This window comes from Mesitornis unicolor, unplaced genomic scaffold (assembly GCF_000695765.1).
Source record: "Mesitornis unicolor isolate BGI_N332 unplaced genomic scaffold, ASM69576v1 scaffold19475, whole genome shotgun sequence".
NCBI lineage: Eukaryota > Metazoa > Chordata > Aves > Mesitornithiformes > Mesitornithidae > Mesitornis > Mesitornis unicolor.
The window spans coordinates 798-24,507 of record NW_010186399.1 but is presented as its reverse complement, the minus strand read 5'-3'; the positions used below and the strand labels follow the sequence as shown (position 1 = coordinate 24,507).

The following is a 23,710-nucleotide window of genomic DNA, read 5'->3' as shown; positions in this document are numbered from 1 at the left end:
CCCTTCTATTATGAAGGGATAGGGCTGGGGGATATCAGAAACTTAAATGAAGAAGTTAGTCCATGATACTCTTTTCCTTCCCTCCTGTTTCCTACCAAGTCAATTCTGTTTGTGTCAGACATCAAACTCAAACATGGACAGGGAGAAGTACCATAAATGTTCCACTGAAGAAACAAAGTCAGAGAATTGAATCTGCACTCCTGGCTCCTTACAAAATTTGACATTTCTGCCACCATCTGTAAACATGAGTAACGTGAGCTAAAGAAGATAAGGAGGCAGGAGATGACAACTCCTCCCTCGCTATAGCCCATCTCTTGGGATTCAAGACTGGGCTGTATGTAAGTGGCTGTGTGAGATTGGCCCCACCTGCCTCTGCTGATCCTTCTCCTCCAGTTGGATCACCCAGCACTCCCACACCGGCCTTGCTCCCCAGTCCTCACAGCCACAGCTCACTGGTCTGAGAGAAGAGATGGGACTTGAAATATCAGCTGTGACATGAAGTCAAGGCCTCAGTGGCTTTAACAGACAGCGGCATAGTGGCCTAATATTATTTTGCTTCCTTTATATACATCAAAATGATGACAGAGCCTCCAGGTAGGAAGCCTCCTCCCAGTTTTCAGCCTCAGCTGGCTCCTGGCCAGCATCGTCTTCTGGCTCCCCTCCTTTTCTGGCTGTAAGCTTCTCCCACTCCTTAATTTTCTACAGCACAAGTTTAGATAGCAGTTATACCCCTTCTCCTTTCCTAGGCTAAACAAGTTCTGCTCGCTGCCTGGGAGGTGGGCTTTTTGCTCCACTCAAAGGCCAGCAGCATCTCCCCTTGATCCCCCCTCCGATCACAGCTCATGAGAACTAGAAATGGGGTCAAGGCGAGGCCTCTCCACAGCCTTAGTCACCACATCCATATTTATTGGCCATTACTGGAAATGTTCAGCTGGATCAGGCCATAGCTTTCTCACAGCCACATTACACTGCTGGCTTACAGTTCTTCATGAAAGCCCTCGCATCGTCCTTCTGGTTTACCTATAGCCCAACTGCTATTTCCAGTGCAATGTGTTTAAACCTGAAACAGTTCCAACTAGAAGTGCCAGAAAAGAGGCCCCAAATTAACAGAGGTATGAAACCTCTGCCAGTACTATTTCAGAACAGGAGAGGAGTGCACAAGCAAATAAACTATGCTGTATTTTAAGCCCCAAATCCAGCAGTAAGAGGATTACAATAAAAAAAAGTATCACTAACTAATGAAGTGATTTTTCTCTGATTGGCAAGCAATCATATGATAGACCTTTACATGGAGATAAGGGCAATGCGTGTAAGTTGTTTTCCATCAGAATGGCATTTCCAATAACCTACTGAGTCAGACCTAAACCCACAAAAAATATTTCAATTTACTGCAGTACCTCGCTCTCACACAGAGATGTATTTAAATGGTGGGCTGAGATTAAAACCCATTTAAAACATTGTCGTTATCGCTGGTTGGCTTCCAGAAAAGTGAAGTTATGTTTATACTACCTAGTAGTCAAGATGAGTAAAGCAACACATTGCCACTGCTTAGAAGGCAAGGACATAACACCTTTGCTGGGTCTTTGCTGTGCTACAAGAACCTATCCTGATCACACCAGAGAGCAGTAAGTGCATGCGACTGGGACACCAATGGGAAACCCACCTACACTGCAGGCTATGCTTGACCTTAGCCTAAAGGCCAAGAATTTAGGTCCTAAAAGCAGCCAAACAAGAGCACACAAAATGCAGTGAATGGTGTAGAATTGCGAAAGGGGGTTGTGGAAGCCCCTTCCTCCTGTTGCTTCTTTTTGTTGCAACTCTGTCCCTAATCCCTTTGCTTTCACACATGTCAAAATTTGTAATTTTAATCGTAAATACAGACCCTGATGGGTTTTACAGCAAAGAGCAAGACTGGAAAGATAATTAAGGGAAGATGGATGCTGGTAGATAAAAGAAGTTTGTGAAGTGCACAGTGGCATACGAATAAAGGCCCACTTTGGAGTCCTGCTCTCACCAGAATCTGCTCAGTCTTCTCGGTCGCTGCCTTGTCACAAGTACAAATGGCACAGCATTGCAAAGAACAGTCAGGAACCGAGGAAACTGAGTAAGCGCAAAGAGTCGACTCTTACTCTACCAAATGCTTAAAAGAGAAAGAGTAAAATAAAAGGTGGATCCAAACTGAAGCTTTGCGGTATGGCAGGTTTCAAATTTTACTTGCTATAAAACCTTACTGGAAGCCATTCAAAACATAAGAACAACGATGACAAATACAGAACAGAACAGCGATAATTTTTCCATAAGTGAACCACTGACCAACATATGAAACATCTGAGAAGCAGACCATGCAATCTTCTTGTTTCAGAGTCACCACAAGTCACTTGTGATCAAAAACAACTCCCTGAATTTTCCCTTTGTATCCCTCAAAATTATGGAGAACATTTTGTATTTCCTAGAGTCTCTTCTGCGCTGCTGACAAGAGAAGAATGACAGGTCATACTGTGGGGGATCATCCAAAGATCTCTCAGGACATGGCAAAGAAAACTGAATAAAACAGAAAGGCTGTAGGCAGGAGGGGGGAAAAAAAAAGACCTACAGAATGAAATGTTCCTACTTCTTGAATCAGAGTAGGTGCATAACACGTAGTTGTTGAGAGAGCCAGTTATTCCACAAGAGCTTTTTCTTCTCCTTGCGTGCTTCCAGCATAGCTATACATTTTTCCTAGATGAGATCCATTTACTTAGGCACGCCTGAGAGCCTTGGCTAGGTTCTCAGTATTAAATCGCTTTCCAGAGTGTGTACAGATGCCCTGTGGCCCACATTTACCCTCCTGTTTGCAGACTTGCTTTTGTTCCACAGACCATTCAGAAATGACTTGCACGCTTCCAGAGTGGTCTGGCAGCAAGGGTGGGTACTGCATTTCTAAGTGTGCAACATTCAGGACTACTTTTTCATTACTTCCTTTCCACTCTTTTTTTTGTTTTATTTCTTGCTGTTGTTGTTGTTTCTTTCTGTGATTTCAAACAGACACCCATAGCAGATGCTTCATGCTTTCAGCCTGCCATGGGCATGCTGTCTCTCCGGCAGCTGTTCCTCTGGCTTGAACATACACCATATGGGGGAGCACGCCTGCTCCTCTGACACCTTCCATAAAGCTTCAGCAACTTTCTTGCAACAGCCCAGCATCTCTGGGGGCTTTGAAGTGACTGCCCACAGCTTCTTTCGGCATTGCTCTCCCAGACATTTTCTTGCCTGGGTTTCCCAGTCTGGAATTTCTATCAGCAAGGTCCCTTTTTATGCCTGAAAGCAAACATACATCTTTTCTCCCTTTCACTCCTGCCTGGATTAAAAGGGAAAATGACGATTTCACAGTAGCTAGCCCCGAACAGCACCATTTCCATGCTTACACCAGCGTGTTGTCACCTGCTGCATGGCTACAGGCCTAATGCTGCTCATTTCATAAGAGAAATGTCTCCTATTGCAGAGCAAAACAGGGTGCAGGCCTCCCAAAGCTGCTCTGGTGGTGATGGGATGAGGCACCTCAGGCTACTGCCACACACAGGAAAGCAAGATGACAGCTCAGCTGCACACAACTGCATTGAAAGCACAAAAATAGAGATTTAAACAAGGCAGCACCAAAGTTGGCTGCACACATCACCCTGAGCCAAACTTGCTCCTCCTCCAGGAGGGAGGCACTTTGCTCGCCAGCCCAAGCACTGCAGGCTTTGCTGCTAATAAGATCATTTCTCTCTAAAACCTTCCCCACGGCAGCGGCCCAGGAACACGCACAGCTAACTTAGGCTGAAAGGGAATTTTCCACCACCCAAAAGCCTCTTTCTACCTTGCATAAATGCAGGCCACAAAGAAACCGCACCAGCCTCTGCAGATGACATGTAGCGAGCAACCAGCCATGATAAATCTCCAGGGCCTAACTCCTGTGTCAAGTTTCCTTTACACCTTCATATTTTAAACAAGCACACATTGAATTTACACCTCCTTCCAGGTCCCTTCGCATTGCTGCTATAATAAGATGGGCGCTTGGTGTAAATCACCACAAGGCCATTAAGCAGAAAGATCATTCACCCTCTCTCTGTCAATTAAGAGATATCAGATACAGGCAGATACACTGAGGAGACATCCTTCTTCATCTGAGAAAATAAGCTTAAGCAATCCCTATATAATCACTCCTTTCTCAGCAAGCTTTCTGAAGCACAGATAAGATCAAAGGTGGCTTTCCCAGCCAACAAAGTTATTAACACCTCAACGAAAAAGAAATGCTCCACAAAAGCCAGAGCTGTCTGATGGCTTCCTTGATCTGAGGACAGAGACAAGTGGTGGCAGCAGGGGGCTGTTACCCTCAGTACAAACAGGGCAGCATCTGAGCAGAAATAGGAAAACAACATCTGTGATATTTTATCTGTGAAAAATATCTATTTTCAGGACATTTTTGAATTGCTACTTCTTTGAAGGAACAGTTCCCAAAATAAAAAAGGCACAGATATATTTTTAACTACAGAAAAACATATTCACAGCACGTCATCAGAATGCACTGTGTACTGAAGTTAAAAGAAAAGGGGACAGGCATTGCCCTTAAAGTTGGTTCACAAGCAAGCAAATTTTTGATCCATTTTCACCACAAGAAAGACAAAAATATAAACCCCAAGGCCTCAAAAAACCCCAGTCAGCTGATGTCTAGAAGTGTCCTTAATTCAACAAGGAATGTGAACATAACACACCCATGGAATACATCTCAATTCATGATTTTTGTCTTTGTTAGCTGAGATCAGAGGCAAGACTTGGAGCACTAGAGAAGGGAGTCCATGAGAACAAGGAGCTCCAAGACGAGCTGAAGCAGTAGAACTCCAGTTTCCTGTCTGTACTATCCCTAAAGCTAACATACAGCACAGACTCTGATGTACTAAGAACATTTCCTCTCCAATTTTCAAGATTACTGTAACTCACTACCCCTAAAAGCTTGACTTTCCTCTGTAAAATGTGGTTAAAATTGGCCAAGGGATTCAAAAGCTGGCGAGGGGAGACAACAAAATGTGTGTATGCACAACGTAAGGATGCGGGTTTGTTTTCTGAAGCTGTAACAACAACAAGAGAAGAAACAATCTGGGCCAGCAGTTCCCAAAATATCTCATGAATGTCACCTGCAGTTTGCAAATCACGTCCTAACAGCCAAATTATGTTCATGCATGCCACGGGGACTAAACCTGTAAAAGACTTGTATAGCGTACAATTAAGCTAAAACAGAACACAAACATTTAATTAATCATAACCAGCAGGGGAAAAGCCTTCTCCTCTTCTGGCCACCCTACCTGCACAGGACCTAGATAATAAGAACCCTACTATACCTCACCAAGGGCTGCAAGAGTCATGCCAAAGTCACATAATTACTCCAGCCATGTGAGGAAAACCCTCACACTTCTAGAAAGACAGCCAGCCCAGGAAGGTATCATTGAGAGGAGAACCTTTGTGTTTGAATTGATGAAATGGCAATGAGTGTTCCAGCCCCAGAGTGGAAAGCATGGGAGCACAGAGCTGGGTGAGCAGCACACACCTCTGCCTATGTCTGTCCATAGCTCTGTCCATGTTTGCTGTCAGGTGCCCAAGAGAACTCAACGCAGAGAAAGCTATTAGAAAAAAAATACTTAATATTTACGTAGCACTTTCCACCTGGCAACTTTTAAGAAATCAACACAGTAAGTAATTTACCAAGAAAAAGAAAAGCATACATTGGTGTTCTGTGTGATCAGTAGTTTATGCTTTCAGAGGAAAACAATTCTAATTTATCTTTATTAGAATTAAACTTTAAGGCCTGAATTCACTATACATTATTCACTGTTACATTTTAAATCGGTAGAGAGGTAATCAATCAGGTCATTAGCTCCAAAATGTGTTTAACAGTACATTTTGCTAAGTTCCCATATTAAGAAAACCACAGAAAAATCTGGAGCTGTTAACATATTTTCATCATTGGTTAAGAACTAACAAGTTAGGGCACTGTAATTGTTGGTTTAAAAAAAAAATAAAAAATAAAATCCCACCTTCCAGCTTTGCCACCTTCTTTTGCTAATGATGACCAGTTCATGGTTCTCCCTTATTTCAATTAGTCTGTTGAGATCTTTCTGCAATCATTTCCAGCTACAACAGGGCTTTCTTTTCGTGGGCAGGAGCACATGTCAGCTTGGCACAGCTTTCCTGTTTCACAAGTGCAAGATGCTCCCTTGTGTTGATACAGGAAGCTATCAAAAACATGCGGCTGGATTCAAGAGCAGATTCCACAGTACTGACCGTCATTAGCATTTCTACATCATGCTGATCTGAAAACCAATCTTTTAGGACTAAGATTTAAAAAAAATAAGAGTTCACATGCTCACTGTGACAGAGCAAATTGACGGATTTTAGATACGTGGTCTTTCTCACCCATGGTCAGCGGGATGAGGTGGCAGCGCGCTGATTTTTATTGCTGGTGAACTCAAACAGGAGACTGCTCTTTATGAGGCACAATGCAAGCACAGGCGAATACGATGGCTGCAGTTCAGTTCTGGTTTTCCTTTTTTTTAATAGAGAAAATGGGTACACAGATTTAAGTGACATTCAAATTCCTGGCAAGTGGCCAACTCGCTCCACTGGTAACACAAATGTTGGGCATTTCTGAGCTGGGACACTATGGCAGGGAATCACTGGAAAAACTGGGGATTCATCCTGTCTCCTTTAGCAGTAGGGAGATGAATTTTCAGAGGAAGGTAAATTCTCTGTTTTCTGAGGTACTGAACATTGAGCAAGGCTGGATATAAGAAAAAAGGCAGATGGTTAATCCAAGTAACTTTAGCAGCTCTTTTATAAGACATCCCGCTTTTGCGGCTTCTTTACTAATCTTAACTGTTAGAAGGCAAAACAAGTTAAATTGTGTGAGAGCATTTTGTGATTTTATATGCGCTCCCGCAAATACAATTAATACTTTATTTTAATTTAATTTTCCTTAAAGTTCCCTAGCAGTTTCATATTTCTTCTATGCTCCATTTGCATCTGGTGTTGTCAGGTAACATACACAGCCAGGAGTGAAATAATATCTTGAAAATGAAAACCAGAATCATGAGGCTCAATAGATCAGTAGTAAGTACAGTAAACACTTGACAAAAATACAAAGACAACTGGGCTCTGGAATCAGTCCCTTTTGTAACACCTCTAAAGCTTAGGTCTAATTAGGTTCATTTTGTGACAAACAAATACGGGATTAGATCAGCATTACTGTTATTCTAGCAGCCACATGACAGAACCTAGATGATTTTTCTTGTCAGGCATTTAATCCAGGCAATATTTAGTCCTGTACCGACTCTCATTTTCAAAGCTCATAGGAGACTACATGCCTTTCTCGTGAGCATGAACCATCAAGTTCACCCACATGTCAGAGTAAACCTATGGTGAAATTGCCATCTTTATATATACTCCACAACATTTTAAAAATGGCATTCTGTCTGGGAGAGGGAGGGGAAGACCATAACCCATTCATTCTCCCTCTCTTTTCCTGGAGGGAACAGGGGACAAGTGGAATTCTGCATTTCGGGTAACAGACTCCGTTCCTAACAGATTGCGATGTCACATATTGAAAACATGGTCAGTAAACAACAACTAGAAGCCCCTACTTGTTCATATGACAAATATTTCACTGAAAAATGGAGCAGCATCAAAAAGCTAGAAAACAAATGGTCATTCTCAGCTCTGTCAGTGTTGCAGCTGGTATTCACGCAGGTGTAGATTAATCTGTGAGACACTTCTTCACAGCTTATCCTAGGTGTCAGTTAAGCAAGAAATCTGGCTCCCGATAACCAAAGAGTTTAAAATCACCTTCAAACCGCGCGTAGAGGCGTCTTATGTCTCTCTTGCTAATTCCCAAAAAATACCGCTCTACTTTCGTTTTGTTGTACACTGTTATGCCTGGTGGAATCGTGGGGTACGACACCAGATGGTCGATGCCGGCTGCTTTCAAGATATACGGAGCATCGTCCTCCAGGGTTTCATGGTGTCCGATCACGCTATACGCGATTTCGCAGGGAGCGCAGAGTTCCACATATGTTACCCAGTGAATGATGTGGTCACCAAACTGAACATCCAGCCACCGGTGATTAGGGTCACCCAGGTAGCGCACAAAATCCTCGAACTGCAGCCCTTTGGTCTCTGTGCGATTCTTTCTGTATTTACGAATGATGCCAGGAGCAATTTCATGCCGGTACCAAGGTTCGAACCGAGGATTGTGCACAAACTTGTCTTTAAATGCAGAAATAAGTCTTTCAAAGGGATCTCTAACAATGAAAAACTTGAAGTATGAATTCAGTCTAAACAGAGGAAGGAAAAAAATCAAGAAATTAAATAATTAAGGGAAGTGTTGAGTAAAGTGTTTAAAGTGTGTCTAGCAAAGACTTAAAAAATGTACAGAAACTCTGACCACAGACATGGCAATATGAATCTTACACCACTTGCATAGTTGTGGGCTATCAATATTATCATCAATAGGACTAGAAATACAATTTCTGTCTTTTTACTAACAGTTTTTGTACACAGTTCAAAGTGGAAATAGTGGAAAATCCTAGTTTTCACATTTTACTCAAACTGAAGGAATTTAGTTTGTATCAATCCATATAAAGAGGAGATGAAAGATGCTGAAAGCCCTGAGTCAAAGCAATTTTTAATGCCTTGTGATCAAGCTCAAGAAGCAAAATACACAAAGACATGGAGAAAGTGGCTTGGTGCAGCTAAATGCATACAGAGGCCTGTATTTTTCACCAACAGGTATATTAGACAAATCATTGCTTAAATTAAAAAAAAAAAAGGAATTCTGGTATTTTATTTGATGTTTTGCCAAGCTTTCAATAATGGCCAAGAACATTATTTTCATGAGACCGCGATTTTCAACAGAATTTCACATTTTATTGTGGTACTACTGAACAGTGATACTCTGTAGTCACTGTAGTCTCTGTAGGAGAACTAAACTAAAACCAAAGTTTATTTCAGTAAATAGCTGAGAAAGGAGATTAAGAGCCCAGACGTCACTTAAGTAAGCGGATGGACTCTTTCCAGCCTCAACAGGCATTTGGATCAGTCTTCAGGTTCTTCTGACTTATTCCTAACCAGGTAGCGCTAGAGGTCAGCAAACTATATCCACAGACCCACATCATCCTCTCTACACCTAAACTTTCTGATAATTTCTTTCAGAATTCCCAAACAAACCCATGTTACGCACCTCCAGCGCAACTTCTGTGGTGGGCTGACTGCAACAACCCGAATCATAAAGGCGTTCAACTTCAAACACCCTCATTATAGCTCATCCCCCAGGTAAGCAGCTACTTTCTGTGCAGGGCTGTTGGCAGGGAGGGAGAACAGACCCATGTTTTCAAGAACACAGTGACATTTTCTCCTGCACTCTATCAAACACACAATCAAGTGACCTCATTTCCACAGGCACAGCCATGATAAATGTATTTGTACCACTGAATGCAACCAACCTTGGACTGAGCTCTACTCATAGCTGACACCATGTGTATAAGGGGCTGAATCTTCAGAATGGCTTAACACACACAAAATCTGTGCAAGCACAAGCTTAAAAGTGTCTGCTATCATTTTATGTCCTGTTCTTCACATGCTACCACCCCTTACAGGGATTGTATGTGAATTAGCCTTTAGTAGAGATGAGAGCAGACAGTGTCAAAAATCTAGCCAAAGTAATTTAGAGGGCTCTACTGCAGAAGAACCAGAAGCACCCAAACAGGAAGATAAAGTGGTTCAGCTGAACCACTACTCTCAGGCTAAGGAGAACCAATGTTTTAAACTTATCCAGTTCAATCCCAGTAAGTAAATCTGCCTGCAGTGCTGATCTTACATGCTGGCAGTCAGATTTACTGAACAAGGCATCAGGGTGGACCTTCCAAATAAACCTCCCCTTCTGAAGGTCAACTATGTAACAATCAGGTATGCACTGAACTACAGAAACCCTATATCCAGAGGGTGTTGGTTGGCTCATCTAACTATCACCAGCTGCACTGGTGTTCTCCTTCAAAGCCATGAGAGAGGAAGTCACAGCAACATCTGTGAGGATAACAGAATAGAGCCATAATACAACTGGTGGTGCAGAAACCCTGTTGTCCTCAATTTCAAAAGCAGACTTCAGCTATACCCTTGATTGCCCATAATACCACTGACTCCAAACCCCTTCAACACCCTTGGGAAGCCACCTCTTACCGTTTTTTAATTTCAGAGTCACTGAAGGAGGACAAGCGTGGAAGGCCATTCTTCTCATGATCATGTACAATATTTTCTGGGATCTCTTCTATGGAAGCAAATGCTCCTACACAAATAAAAAAGAGAAAGCAAGTGAATCTTTCAAGGGGAAAAATAAGTGAGCACAAGAAAGCATGTATGCCTGTGGCTGACAGCTTTTTCTGTTGTATCTTTCTCTTTCCTGTATTTTTAGCATTTATGATTACTATGTTTAAAACACACTCAGAAACACACAAGTTTTATAACCAATTATGTCTAAGCCTGTAACTCCCCACCTCAGTGTCCCTTTCCCTCTGCCCACACATACAAATGGAGGAAGAATTTCAGGATTAACTCCAAAGGAGACTGCTTTTTGGCTGAGCTCCTACCACCACCAAAAAATAAATGCTGTGGGCTGTTTTTGGAACTGCTTCAACACAAAAGCACTGTCAGGATCCATGAAGTTCTTTTAACAACTACACTGTCTGAAGCAAAAATTCCAATCATACACTACTACACAGATTAAAAAGTACTGAACCTAACAATAGAAAACCTCCAGACATCCTCTAGCACATAAGCTGACAAGAAAAATAATGTCACTAAATTCTGATGCATTTATTTTAAGAACCTGATCCTGGAAGTTTTTATGACCTTGAGAAATATCTCATGGGGAGCCATTGGGCTTTAGCAGTAAGCCTTCATACAACAGCAACATTTCAGAGTACCGACCTGCAACATGAACAGGAGGATACAAAACAAGCCCTTCAGGGGGAAGTCTCTAAAGCTTTCTCTGTTCCTAAACTGCAGTGAATGGCCCATGTCATTCAGCTTCTCAGTATTCTAGTATTTTTTTCTGGAGGGTGGTGATGTATTTTATTTATTTCAGTTTTCTAATTATGTATTTTGGTACTCTGGGTGAATTACATGTGGACAACAGATGTCAGATTAAACAGCCTCAGAAACTGAAACCTTGCGTTCATCCAGGGCAGAGATTCAGTACAAGCAGTAGCAGAGTTCGATCCCTCACAGTGCTACAGCGGCAATTCTCCATCCAGGACCTCCAAATATCACTTAGGTATTTGGACATAAAGTCTTTCCTTTGAAGTATCCGTCCTGCCTGCTGAAACTACCCAAAGAGGAGAAAGTTAGGTAAACTGCAGCAGTAGTCTTCAGCAGCAGGTAACTAGCACACCAGCAGCTCAAGGGAGAAGAAACCACTGTGTATATGGCAAGAATTTTCTATCATTATTCAACGTGCCAGAATTAGGAAGCTCAGGGTGAAAGGTGCCCCAAGACCTGAGTTATCTTCCACTCAACACAGCCAATACATCTCTGCTGGTCCTGAGCTACTCTTTGCATGTTCTCTCTGTTAAATTCTGCTAAGAACAGGTACTTCCAATGTACTCATGTAGTTTTGTATCTAGACTTTCTTGGTGTATATCTTTCTTAGCTATTTAAGACACACGCCCACAACTACGTGCATGTATATCTTCGCTGGATTTTCAGCTCCCATCCGTATGCCAAAGTTGAAACTAATATTAAAGTTTTTAAAGACACACTCCTTGCTATAAAAGTTTTCCTGAGGGAAATGGTTCATTTGCCAACTTGTGACCGTTTCCTTCTGGGTGTGCAAACCAGCTCACACAAGGTTAAGAAAACATAAGTGCAGAGCTGGCTGTTCACAGGGTGCTTGTAACAGGAAAGCTGGGTTTATACGTTCAGGTTTTGCCCACAAAAAGCTCTTGTTGAGCTGTGCCACCTGCAAAACCACAGAAGGACCTCAACTGTCCTGACCAAATTCAAAACCCTGGTGCAGGCAACAGGGTCTCGTGTAAAACAAAGGTGTGCTATGTTAAGTATGATCAAGTTAAGTTTATGCATGCAGGTAGAAATAGAAAACTCTGAAGAAATTAGTTATTTTTATTGGCACGTCAGGCTACTAGAAGAGGATGGTAGGCTACATATAGACAGGCATTGTGCACCCTGTAGATCAATATTCAAACACAGCAGTTTCTTTACTCCTTCTTTTACAGTCTTTTGTTGACCAAACTATCGCCTTAAGCACCTCAGAATCTTCATAACTCCTATGATGGCTCACTGATAGCACATACACAAGATTTCAGCAGTATAGACCAAGAGCAGCTGCCCAGTTTTAACTAGCTTTCTTCTTGGCTAAAAAACCCTGGTTAAAAGTCAGTGGCTTCAACTCAGAAATTTTATATTATTGTTTCTTAGGGAATTGTGATACTTTGTAATCTACTTGTTCCAAATCTATAAATCAGTGCCCTTCAAATATAACAAATATACCTACTACATACATATAGGTACTCTTTCATGACTCAAATCACTTTCGAGCCGAGAAATAAGAGTATTTATTTTCACAGAAAGAATGGGTTTATTTCCTTTAAAAGAGATGTTTCAAAAGGACTAGAAGCAACTGTGAAGAATGAAAGGCTTAAATTAAGTATCAGTGTACAGGAAAGCAGAAAGAATCCATTTCTGTGTTGTCCTAGTTGGACCAATTCTATTCTTTCCTCCTTCTGAGAGAAACCCACACACCCACAGTAGAGTAGGTACCATTTAAAACGATCAAGACTTTCTTCCACTGAGTGTTGCCCACTTTAGGTGTCTGACAAAACAGGATCTTGTGCTTGTCACACACAAATATTCGGTCCAAGACGAATTTGGAAACTGCAGTGTGAGAGAGATTTTTCAATGCAGTGTCTCTGCAGACATTCCGGAGAAGCTCAAGTCTTTCCATATGAACCAGGGGTTGGCGGAGCAGGTTTCCAGAAAAAGCTTTTCCAGTTGACTTTATAGGATGGAGAGGGGAAAGAAAAAAACCAAATTGCAAGAAGTCAGTTATCAGATCAAATTCTGAAGTGTAGAAATCCCCAAACTGTGCATCTTAACGACTCCCAGATACACAATTAAAGCACTGCTATGTATTAACTAAAGGAGTAGCTCTCATTTTCCTTCCTGTTCTGCTGCTGTATGTGTTGGTTTGACCCTCAAGTCATTACATAGTAGTAGACAGTAATAAGTGCCTTTCCATACAACAACTGAAGTCTGCTGTTGTATCTGTGTGGATACAACAATCCTTGACCAAATACTGCAACTCCCACAAGGCTTAAATAGTAAGTAAGAAAGCATCTGAGGAGCTAGGACAGGAATTTCACCATAAATTAAGCTTTAATTTCTGAGAAGATAAGGTTAGGGATGCTGACCCATCTGGCTAGGAAAGAAGAATTTAGGATAAAAGTTCTGTGTTGTTTTCTGGCACCTGTAGGCACTCAGTGGTTCCATTTGGCCAAGCTGCAACAAAATTAAGTGGACAAAAGTTCACACAGTAAGCATCGGCACTTACTGTGGCAAACGAGAGAAGTAAGCAGGACTCCCCTCCACTGTTTGATATGTCTCATTTTTCTGAGACTAAGACAGGAACCACAACCACCTCTGCCTCATGATTAGTGGGGAGAGGAAAAATGAGCTTGTCTGATTAACAGGTGACAGAAAATTTTACATTTCTACTGACAAATCTTCCCCCTTCCATAAATTGACTTACACAGTTGGCAATTGTTAATATCAATACAGACTAGGGAAGGTACTGATTGACAGCAACCCTGCAGAGAAGGACTTGGGGATACTGATGAATGAAAAGTTGTATATGTACCAGCAATGTGGCTCACAGCCAGAAAGCAAATCATATCCTGGGCTGCATTAAAAAAAAAAAAAACAACAGGTGTGGCGAGCAGGTCGAGGGAGGTGATTCTGCTCCACTACTCTGCTTTCCTGAGACGCCACCTGGGGTACTGCATCCAGCTCTGGGAACCCCAATATAAGGAGGACACAGAGCTGTTTGAGTGGGTCCAGAGGAGGGCCACAGAAATTATCAGAGGGCTGGACCACCTCTCTTACAGGCTAAGAAAGTTGGAGTTGTTTAGTCTGGAGAAGAGAAGGCTCTGGGGAGACCTTATTGTAGCCTTTCAATGCTCATAGAGTGTTTATAAGAAAGGAAGAGAGAGAAAGACACTTTTTACCAGGGCCTGTAGTGACAGGACAAGGGGTTATGGCTTTAAACTGAAAGAGGATGGGTATAGATTAGATATTATGAAGAAATTCTTTACTGTGAGGGTGGTGAGACACTGGCACAGGTTGCCCAGGGAAGCTGTGGATGTCCCCTCCCTCGAAGCGTTCAAGGCCAGGTTGGGCAGGGCTTTGGGCAATCCGGTCTGGTGGGAGGTGTCCCTGCCCATGGCAGAGGAGTTGGACTGGACGGTATTTAAAGATCCTTTTCAACACAAACCATGCTGTGATTCTATGATTTTAGGTACAGTGTCCAAGCTACACATGAAAAAGGAATGATTTTACTTTTTGTCCAATCCTCCGTAAGAGGGGAAAAACAAATAAATCTCATTCTGCTTTTTCTGTTCATTACTCTTCTCCAGTATATCCTGGTCAGAATGTAATCTGAACAGCCTGACAGATTGCTTATCTGTCAAAACAATTCCTTTTGCATGCAACCAGGATTAATAATATTGTCCTGTGTTTTATGCTGTCAGGAAGTCAAGAGGAAATAATTTTAGATACAGAAACCTTATTATCCTCTTCCATACAAGTAAAGAAGATATTAAAAGTCACTCCATAGATCTGCCAGCCTTTCACTGAACAAAGTATTTCTCCCAAGGATTTTGAAGGTAACTTTAATTTCAGGGTTTTTTTTACATACAGAAGTGTCATGTTTATACAAAAACCAACCCTCCATGCTTTATCACAAAAATAATCTAAACAGAAGATGACTTATGTAACCAACAGAAAAAAAATTGCCTCAGCTCACTGTGCAACTACTCTCAAATTTACATTTGCATATGGGATTTTCAGAGCTTCCTCGTAAATTAGAAAGTACCACATTTGTTCTACTTTGCCGCTGAAAGCACAGAGCCATGCATCTAGAGGATCAACTGGTACTGAATACTATTGTGTTCATGTTCAACTTCGGGAAAAATGCTGAGACGTGATGCACAAAGAGCACAAAACATGAGAAAAAAAACAGAGACTGATAAAAAGAATCAGAGAAATTGGGTGGAGAACTAAGAGAACAGACAAGACACAGGCTTGCTGTCAAGAACCAGGAACCCGATGGCTATGGCAAGGCAGAATATAAGTAAACCAAAATTGGGCCATTTTATTGAAAAGGCTAGCAAAAATGACTGTCCTGACTTGAATAGAGGAACAACTGTAATGATTTTCTCCTAGAAATGGAAACACATTAAGTTGAATCATTCAGATGAAATAAGACAGCAGGTTACCATAACAAACCAGCTTTGTGAAGCTACAATGAATTCTGCTGGCTCTATCTAAATAGAATAGTCTGGATAAATAATTCTGTCTAGCAATTCCTTTTAACAACAGGAAGCCTTTAGTTAATCTCTTATTTTCTCCCACTCTTTAATACAACTAACCCTTATCACAAGGGTATGCACCTGGAATTCCTCAGGCCAATGTTTTTCTTCTGGCACATGTACGTCCTCCACTTTTGTCACAGCTGTCAGCATCAATGGCTCTTGCTTGGCACCATAGCCTAAAGAAGGAAGAGAGATAAAAGCATTACAGAAGGTAGGGGAAAGGCTACTAGTTTTGCTTTACAGCTAACATAACTGAACATCAGTTTCTGTATCAAGCTTACAAAACATTGGGATTTGTTTCCAAATGGGAAGGTACTAGACAAGACATGAGACAGACTATGAATGTTTTAAAGGATGTCCTCTGTGAGAATTTTGAATGCAACTTCAGTTGAGTTTTATCAGAGAAACACACCCATTATATTTTATTTTGGTCTTTTATTTAAACAAACTGTGCAAAGAGACAAAGGAATCATAAATCCAAATATCACAATTGGTAGACAATTGAGTATAACTATATGGACTTGACAGTAGAAGATTTTTATTTTTCAATAAGCTTCCCAAAGTATGCACGAGTAAAAACTTAATCTATCAGGTTTCTCCCTCCCCTCATATTAGATAGGTTTCTTCTGTTGTAAACTCTTAGACATCACCAGGAAAACATTGCTAGCTTACTGTTTTATGGTTGAGAAAATATGTGTATTGCCACATCCTTTTCTTAAGGGAGTACTCTACTCTGCCTACACTGGATTTTAACAAAGGGCACACATGGAAAAGCAAGTTAAAACTGAAAAGTACGTAAGCATCCAAGCAATCAGCTACAGCAAATATTGGTGTACAGTCAATACAGACTTACTTCACAGTGTCCTTTTGTAAAATCAGAGTAATGTGACTCAGAGCAAGAGCAGTTAAACTAACTTTCATTATCACCCGGTAAAAGGATGCCTGCAGACTACTAGAGATGATAGACAGACACTTGCTTCTCCTCATTAAGAAGTTCCTATTGCTCATGCACCCAAGACATCAGTAAAAGTTTAAATAAAAGAACACTGATTCATTGAGCATCTGCTGGCTTTGTTCTAGCTGCTAAGTAGACACATCCAAATAAGGAAAACTTCTGACAAGCCATATTTTATTAAGTGTAGAAGAATTCCTCCAGGATTTGCCATCCTGTTGGGACCTTCTCCAAAATTCTGTTGGTATATTCACATTACTTCCCTTCATTAGTCCCAGTACAAATACTGGTATCCCCAACACACAAATACAGTTAACCACAGTCATGCCTTTGCAGGACTGGAGCTTAGGGAATTACACAATCTTCTGCTTAGAGAACTATTCAAAGGGGAAGAAAGATTCAGCATAGACAGAAAAAAAGCCAAGGTAATAAAAAGCAAATAAATACAAACCGTGTACTCTAGTTTTGGTTTTTTTAAACTACATTTCAATAACCCTGACAAATTCTGGTGGAAAGAATCACTCAAAGAATACCTGAGCCAGGAAACAACAATTAGCCTAACATGAAATACTGGGAAGACAACTATGTAACATCATATCAGCTTATTTGAAGATGTAATAGGGCTCAAAAAACAGCTGAGACCAAGGAAAACTAAGTTAGCCTACTGTTCTTATCAGTAAGACTTGCTGAATATATCTCCATATAGAGGTACACTATTTAAAAAGGTACACCTAATATATTTTTCCACTATCAAGTCACTAAAACAAATTGCATTAGTGATGTCTGCACTTCAAAAGTTACAAGTTTTTGCATATCTTAGGAAGATGCAAAATACAGATCTCTTAGGACCACAAGTCATGTCATCACCTCCAACCTAAACTCTCTGAAGGATATTTTGTAACAGTAGGTCCTCAGCAGACAGAAAACTGTAACACGTCGTGTGGTGTCATGGAATGGCTTAAATTCCTCATCAGCTTTATACCATCTGGGCTACTTAGGCTAAGCAAAAGCCTATAAGCTGTTTGTCAGTCAAACAGCAGAGGATAAAACTGAATGGAAGAAGCAGGGCAGAGGTGGCCAGGCTAAGTGCACTGCAGATGAAATAAAACTTTCCATAAGCTTTACATAATACTGCAGCCCCAGGACAAGCAGTCACAAGAGGACAAAAAAATAGTGCTTTTTCACTAGTTGAGTGAAACTGCCAAACATGATCCTCTCTGCTCTTAAGCATCAAAAAAAATATATATATATTAGTTCTGCACACTTCTAACAAGAAAAGCGGAAACTGAGTATCAGCACTGTCACTTCTAGAAATTTAGTTGTTCTCAGTCCTTGTAAAGAAGTGGTAACACAGAATCACAGAACGTTAGGGATTGGAAGGGACCTCAAAAGATCATCCAGTCCAATCCCCCTGCCGGAGCAGGAACACCTAGATGAGGTTACACAGGAAGCTGTCCAGGCGGGTTTTAATGTCTCCAGAGAAGGAGACTCCACAACCTCTCTGGGCAGCCTGTTCCAGTGCTCTGTTACCCTCACTGAGAAGAAGTTTCTTCTCAAATTTAAGTGGAAGACGAGAACTACTCTCCACAGAAAGAGTATTTATGTGAAGCACTATTCAATTTCCTGTTTCCCATCAAACATTTAAGTTGAACTTACCATCTGGGTCTTTGAAAGTCAATGTGATAAACTTGCTAGCGACCATGAACATGAGTATCACCCAAAAGCATGCAGCTAGCAGCAGCCACTGGTGGTGCATGTTGTCAGACATGAGCCATATAAAGCTTTTGCTTCCTGTTTGAAAGAGGAAAGATTGACACATTATTTTTGTCCCAGACAAAAAAAAAATACTTTCCATGACCAAAATGACAAAGCTCTGTGTGTCACAAAACAGAGCACTACACTTCACTTCTTACTTTCTGTCCTTTTGGCTGGGTTCTTAACCAGTGTTAAGGCTGAGGCAATGTAACTGCTGGCTGCTGTCACAGGGAGGCATCACTCCTCCTCCACCCCCAGGTACGCATTCCCAGTCTCCACCCTGTGCTGGCAATAGTGCTGTCTGCCTGACTGCTCAGGGAGACAGACCAGCAAAACACATTATTTTTTTAAAGAGTAGTTTATTTTTTGATTTAACTTCGCGAGACAGCTCATTGTAGGAAAGCAAAGGAAGAAAGCTCTGCTCTTTGTGGTGGCTAGCCAGCAGATTAACCAAGCTGTAACATTAATAGTACCTTTAGTTATCCCAAGTCAGCTCATGGCATGCAGCACAGCCTCCTCCCCTGCCCAGCCTACATGAATTACACACTGGTAGCTACCGAGCCAGAACACTAAGCTTAACCTGACAAAATATTTAAATATATTAATGTCTCTTTTTATCTTGTTACTTTTATTGCCAGCAAAGTATCCATCATAGGTTCTAGAAGCTTTTAAAATTATTATTATTATTTCCATTACGCTAAGCACTATCCACACAAACAGTTAAGAGGGTTTCCTTGCAGCAGTGCCTATTACCTGTACCTGGATCCCTGCAGGTAAGCCTTAAAGACAGGACATCTCCAGGAGTACAGGAAAGGTTGCCCAAATAATTGAGACCATAGATTTAACGTGCAAAGAAATCACAGATACTGGCTGAATCCAAGCAGAGTGAGGATGAGGATGCTGCACAGTATTACAAACATATGGTGTCTGCCCAACCTTGCACAGTTCGTAGGTTTGCTGGAGTGCTCTGAGCACATCTTAGCTTGATTTTAGAAACTGTAATCCTAACAAATAGTTATTTATGGTTAAAAGTTAAGCAGCAGTATACGGAAATCAATTACAAAAAAGATTTAAGTCTCCAGCCATGAAGAGAAATGTGTAATTTTAAGATACATTTTTTGCTGAATTTACAATTTCTGTTGGGCAGTGCTCCCAGGGAAGCATTGAAGCTGACACCGAGTATCTGTAAAAGCCCCACTGCAAAATTTAAGCTTCCATAAATTAAAAAAAACCAAAACCACCACCAACAACAACCTAACAGCAAGTATCACTGCCTACCCACCAAAACCTGAGACTCCTCAGGCTTGAATATTTATCTTGCAATAATAAATTGCCAGTGTCTCAGTTGCTGCTGGAGAGATAAGACACTCGAGGGCCTGAACTCAGCTGCTGGAAAGTTCAAACCTAAGCGAATGTTTCCTGTTGAGATTACATATAACACAACTTCAGAACACTTCACCAAAGAGGATGTAACACAAAAATCTCACACAATGAGATCCTCTCAATGGTCCTGTGCAGTTTGTGCTTGTAGCCTCAGGAAGAACAACAAAACAAGAAGATCCATGTAACGAACAATAGGATCAAACCCAGACCTGCAGTAGCCTGGTGCAACCTCAGTGAGAGTCACATCTGCATGGTTTGTGATCATGCTTTCTGTACAGCCACTTGAGTGAATGCCAGGGAATAAGAGAGATGTCCTCATTCCCAGCTAAGATGCTGAAAATGTGCCAGTTAATACTTCTAAGCAAACTTTCTGTGAAGTTTTCCAGTCATATACCAGTATACCACCTTTTTCATTCCAACAAAGCTGCAACAACAGAAGTGAGCCTGGTTTTGACGCTGTTTCAGCATGTCCCCCTGCGACATCAGTGCTACTGCTACAAGTGCTGATGGCTTTTCCAACTAGCTTTTGCCTTCCAGCAATGCAAATGTTTCCAGGAAGGGCTCTCGCTGTAGCTGACAGACGTGAAATGTCTTCAGGGTATGTCGAAAGCCTGTGCAGGCAGACAAGCAGTTCAAAACAGACTTGGGACTCTAAGGATGTGTGTGAAGCAGGCGGGAGGAGGAAGAGAACAGAGTATCTCAAATTAAAACAAAACAAAACAAACAAAAAAACCAAAACAAAAAACAAACAGAATTCATAATTTTTAGCTAGAATGGCAGTGTTCAGGTCTATCTTAATTTTCTCAGTGCAATATTCTTCAGTTTGGCTTCTAAGAGGTCCTTTTTTACCTTCTTTAATGATGTAATTTTAAAATACCTTTCCTAAAACCACTGCATTTAGGTAAAAAGATGCACCAACTGTCTTTTGTACAATTATAGGTGCTGAGACCTCCATAAAGATGTTTGTCATCTCCCATTTTTCTGCTGCAATTCCCCAGCTGTCAACTGAGCATACAATGTCCAAGACACATTATTCTTCAACACCGAAAACTGCTGGCCAGGAAGGGCAAATAACATGGTGTGAATTCTAGAGCACTGACTGACCTCTTTCCAGCTAAGTAGCTCAAAAGTTATCCTCATCCTACCACTGCACCAGTGCAAAACTTGCCCTAAGACTCATGCTGAAAACCACCAGGTCTCACAGGTCCTCATTTTTCAGTCAGCATCCACCATCTCCCACTTAGAGCTCTGAAACTGATGACCTTTGCTTTCAGACATCACAGTAATTTGGAAAATTATCCAGTTCTCGCAAATGAGAGGAACGCAAAAGAGAAGTCAGGACACAAAACTTAGCAATGACATTTTTACTTTTTGGATAGCTCTGCTAAAACCATGAGAACCATTCAACACTCAAAATACAATTTAAGCTGCCTTCAAGCCTGCAGATTGACAGAAGCTTGCAGAGAATTTTCTGCAGGAGGAAAATCTCTTTCTAACCATCAGCTGTGGGCTTTTCAGAGATGTGACGAATAGCCTGGATCAGACCTTTCTTGTCTGACCCAGTACATTTGTTTTACATAAAGACTGGTAGAAAAGGCCTCCAACATTTGTAGCATCCCTGCTAGCCTGCCCGCTTTTAAAACGGCGATGGATGCACACCATTCGGTAAGAATTATTGAGCTGTATCCCCTTATGTAATTTATGTATTGGATTTGTAAGAAGTTGTGCTAAATGACACGGGGAGAGCAGTTTCCACATGCTCTGACCTGAAAAGCAGTTGGTGCACACAAGACCCAGCTGCCAGATCCCGTACTGTAGGGACAGGAGAACAACATTTCACCAAAGACACCTACGAGCAGTATGCTGCTTACCTCAGGGACTGGACTCTGACACCAAAAAAGGGACAGAATTGCAATCACAGCCATAACAACCACCACCATTACCCTTTGATACGTCAAAGCTGAGAGGGAAGTATTACGCAGTTTTCTCTACTCCCTTTTTTTATGTGCACAGCAAATCTGCAACCATACTCATCGATGCAAAAGTCTTGTCAGAGGATTTATCGTAACGTGATTACAATGGCTGGCACTCACACACTTCTAGCATCCTAAACAAAACTACATCTCTACCAGCAGGTCATTACCTATCTCAGGAAGCAGGACTGTTCAAAATTACATACAGAAGTAACTCAACCACTATACTCACTTAAATGCAATGGCCAGTAATGTTTTTAAAATAATGTGCTTGTTGTTTCCCTTTCTCTAGCTCCTTCTTTAATATTTTCATCATTTTCACAGAGAGTAATTGCACTTCCTGTTGTATTTCCAATCTTACTGCATTTCTGTTGCCTCCTCTGTTACTTATTTTCTAGTGAATGTACTAGCTTCTGTTTTTTCTCCTTAATAGTTTCTTTCAGCTTACAAATGCATCTTTTACTTCTTCTCACCTAAGGCATTTTTATTTACAAGTAGAAAAAATAAGGAAGCCATTGGAGGTTTACTTCGTTTTCTCACAGTTAAACATGCAAGGATTTTTCAGGTTACTCCTTCTCTCTTTTGTAGCAATTCTACACTTTTTGGGAGCACAACACCCTCAAAACCCCTCTCTCCACCCATTTCTCTGTCCTTCCCTCCCTGGGCTACTTACCCCCAAATCAAACAGCCACATAACCCTCAGATCAGCCAGATGCCAGTTTTGCATGAGCAAAAAATGGGACTGCAAACACACACACACAAGCATGAACCAAACATCAGGATGTAAAGTCCAGCAAGCTTGACTCACGGCCTGCGAGTAACTTGTTACCTGGGAAAAACACTTGTGCTTTGAGGAAGCCTGCTGCTCTTCATGTGAATGTGCAGATTTAAACAACAGTAAAACCCAGTGCACAGCCCTGGCAGCTTATGGGCTCCTGGGCAGGACAGTCCCTGCACGCATGGTGAACGACAGCGGCACGCCGCTAGTCATAGACTCCCAACTGCTTGTCCATCAGCACATGACTAATGATGTAATTTGAAATGCAACTGGTAACCATGGCCAAACAATAGCTAGCTGAGATACCTAATCCATTTTCATCAAGCCCTCCTTCGTGCTATCTTAAAGTTAAGAGAACTGGACAATTTATTACACTTATAAGAAAAATTGGACTAAAATGTATCACACCCTCCTCTGGTAAATGGTGTCGCTAAATGTTTTAAGGTACATTATAACAGACCTTTCCGACAGCTGATTGCTTCCTAAGGCTTTCCACCTCCCTGACAGCATTACCAGGCCTATCACCCCTGCGCTTCCAGCTGCTGCTGGAGAGCAGAGCCCTCCCTGGGCAGCACAACTCACCTGTCCGCGGGAGGAAAACTAACACCCGGAGCAGCAGCACCTGCAGCAGCTGCACAACCCACCTCAGGCCGGGGCAGCCTCAGTGTGTGGCAGCTCCACCGCCCCCAGGCTCCCTGGGAACGAGACTATGCCTCCCCGCTTGGCACACCTGTGCCTTGTTTGGCAGACATCAAGTCCATCTCCACAGGGCACTGCTGGGAACGGCTCCTCTTCCCCCACCATCAGGGCTTCCTGGTGGCTCCACTCACTGCCCAAGGAGGGGAATAAAAAACAGAGGGGTGCTGGCCATGAAGACGGGACACAACTGTGGTCTGACCGGCCAAGGCAAAGACGGGCTGCGGACCTGGGCTAAACAGCGTAAACTTTTCCCGTTCCGGGGAAGGAAGCAGGGCGAGCTTCTCCTCACCCCTGGCAGGTAGGGGCAACAGACACCCGCAGCGTCCGCTGGCTTCCTCAGCCGGCTGGAGGAACCTCTGCCCGGGACCGTCGGTCACCAGTGTGAGAAACATGCTCACAAAATGCAAATTTAGAGACAGATCAATTCTGTGAAGCAGAGGTTTATTAGCAGCATGCTGGGTGCATTCAGGAAGTGGGATGCCTGAAAAGCACACCTGCTAATAGG

The 23,710-nt window shown here is 41.9% G+C and overlaps 1 protein-coding gene across 1 annotated transcript; it reads right to left on the bottom strand.

Annotated features, from left to right (window-relative positions):
• Positions 1-6,848: 6,848 nt before the first annotated feature.
• On the bottom strand, positions 6,849-18,403 carry CHST10 (carbohydrate sulfotransferase 10). Its single transcript, XM_010185146.1, has 5 exons — positions 18,274-18,403; positions 15,744-15,841; positions 12,838-13,072; positions 10,243-10,348; positions 6,849-8,342 (listed from the first exon to the last, which is right to left on the bottom strand). The coding sequence occupies exons 1-5, from the start codon at positions 18,383-18,385 to the stop codon at positions 7,805-7,807; spliced, it is 1,089 nt and encodes a 362-aa protein (XP_010183448.1). The 5' UTR covers positions 18,386-18,403; the 3' UTR covers positions 6,849-7,804.
• Positions 18,404-23,710: the final 5,307 nt, after the last annotated feature.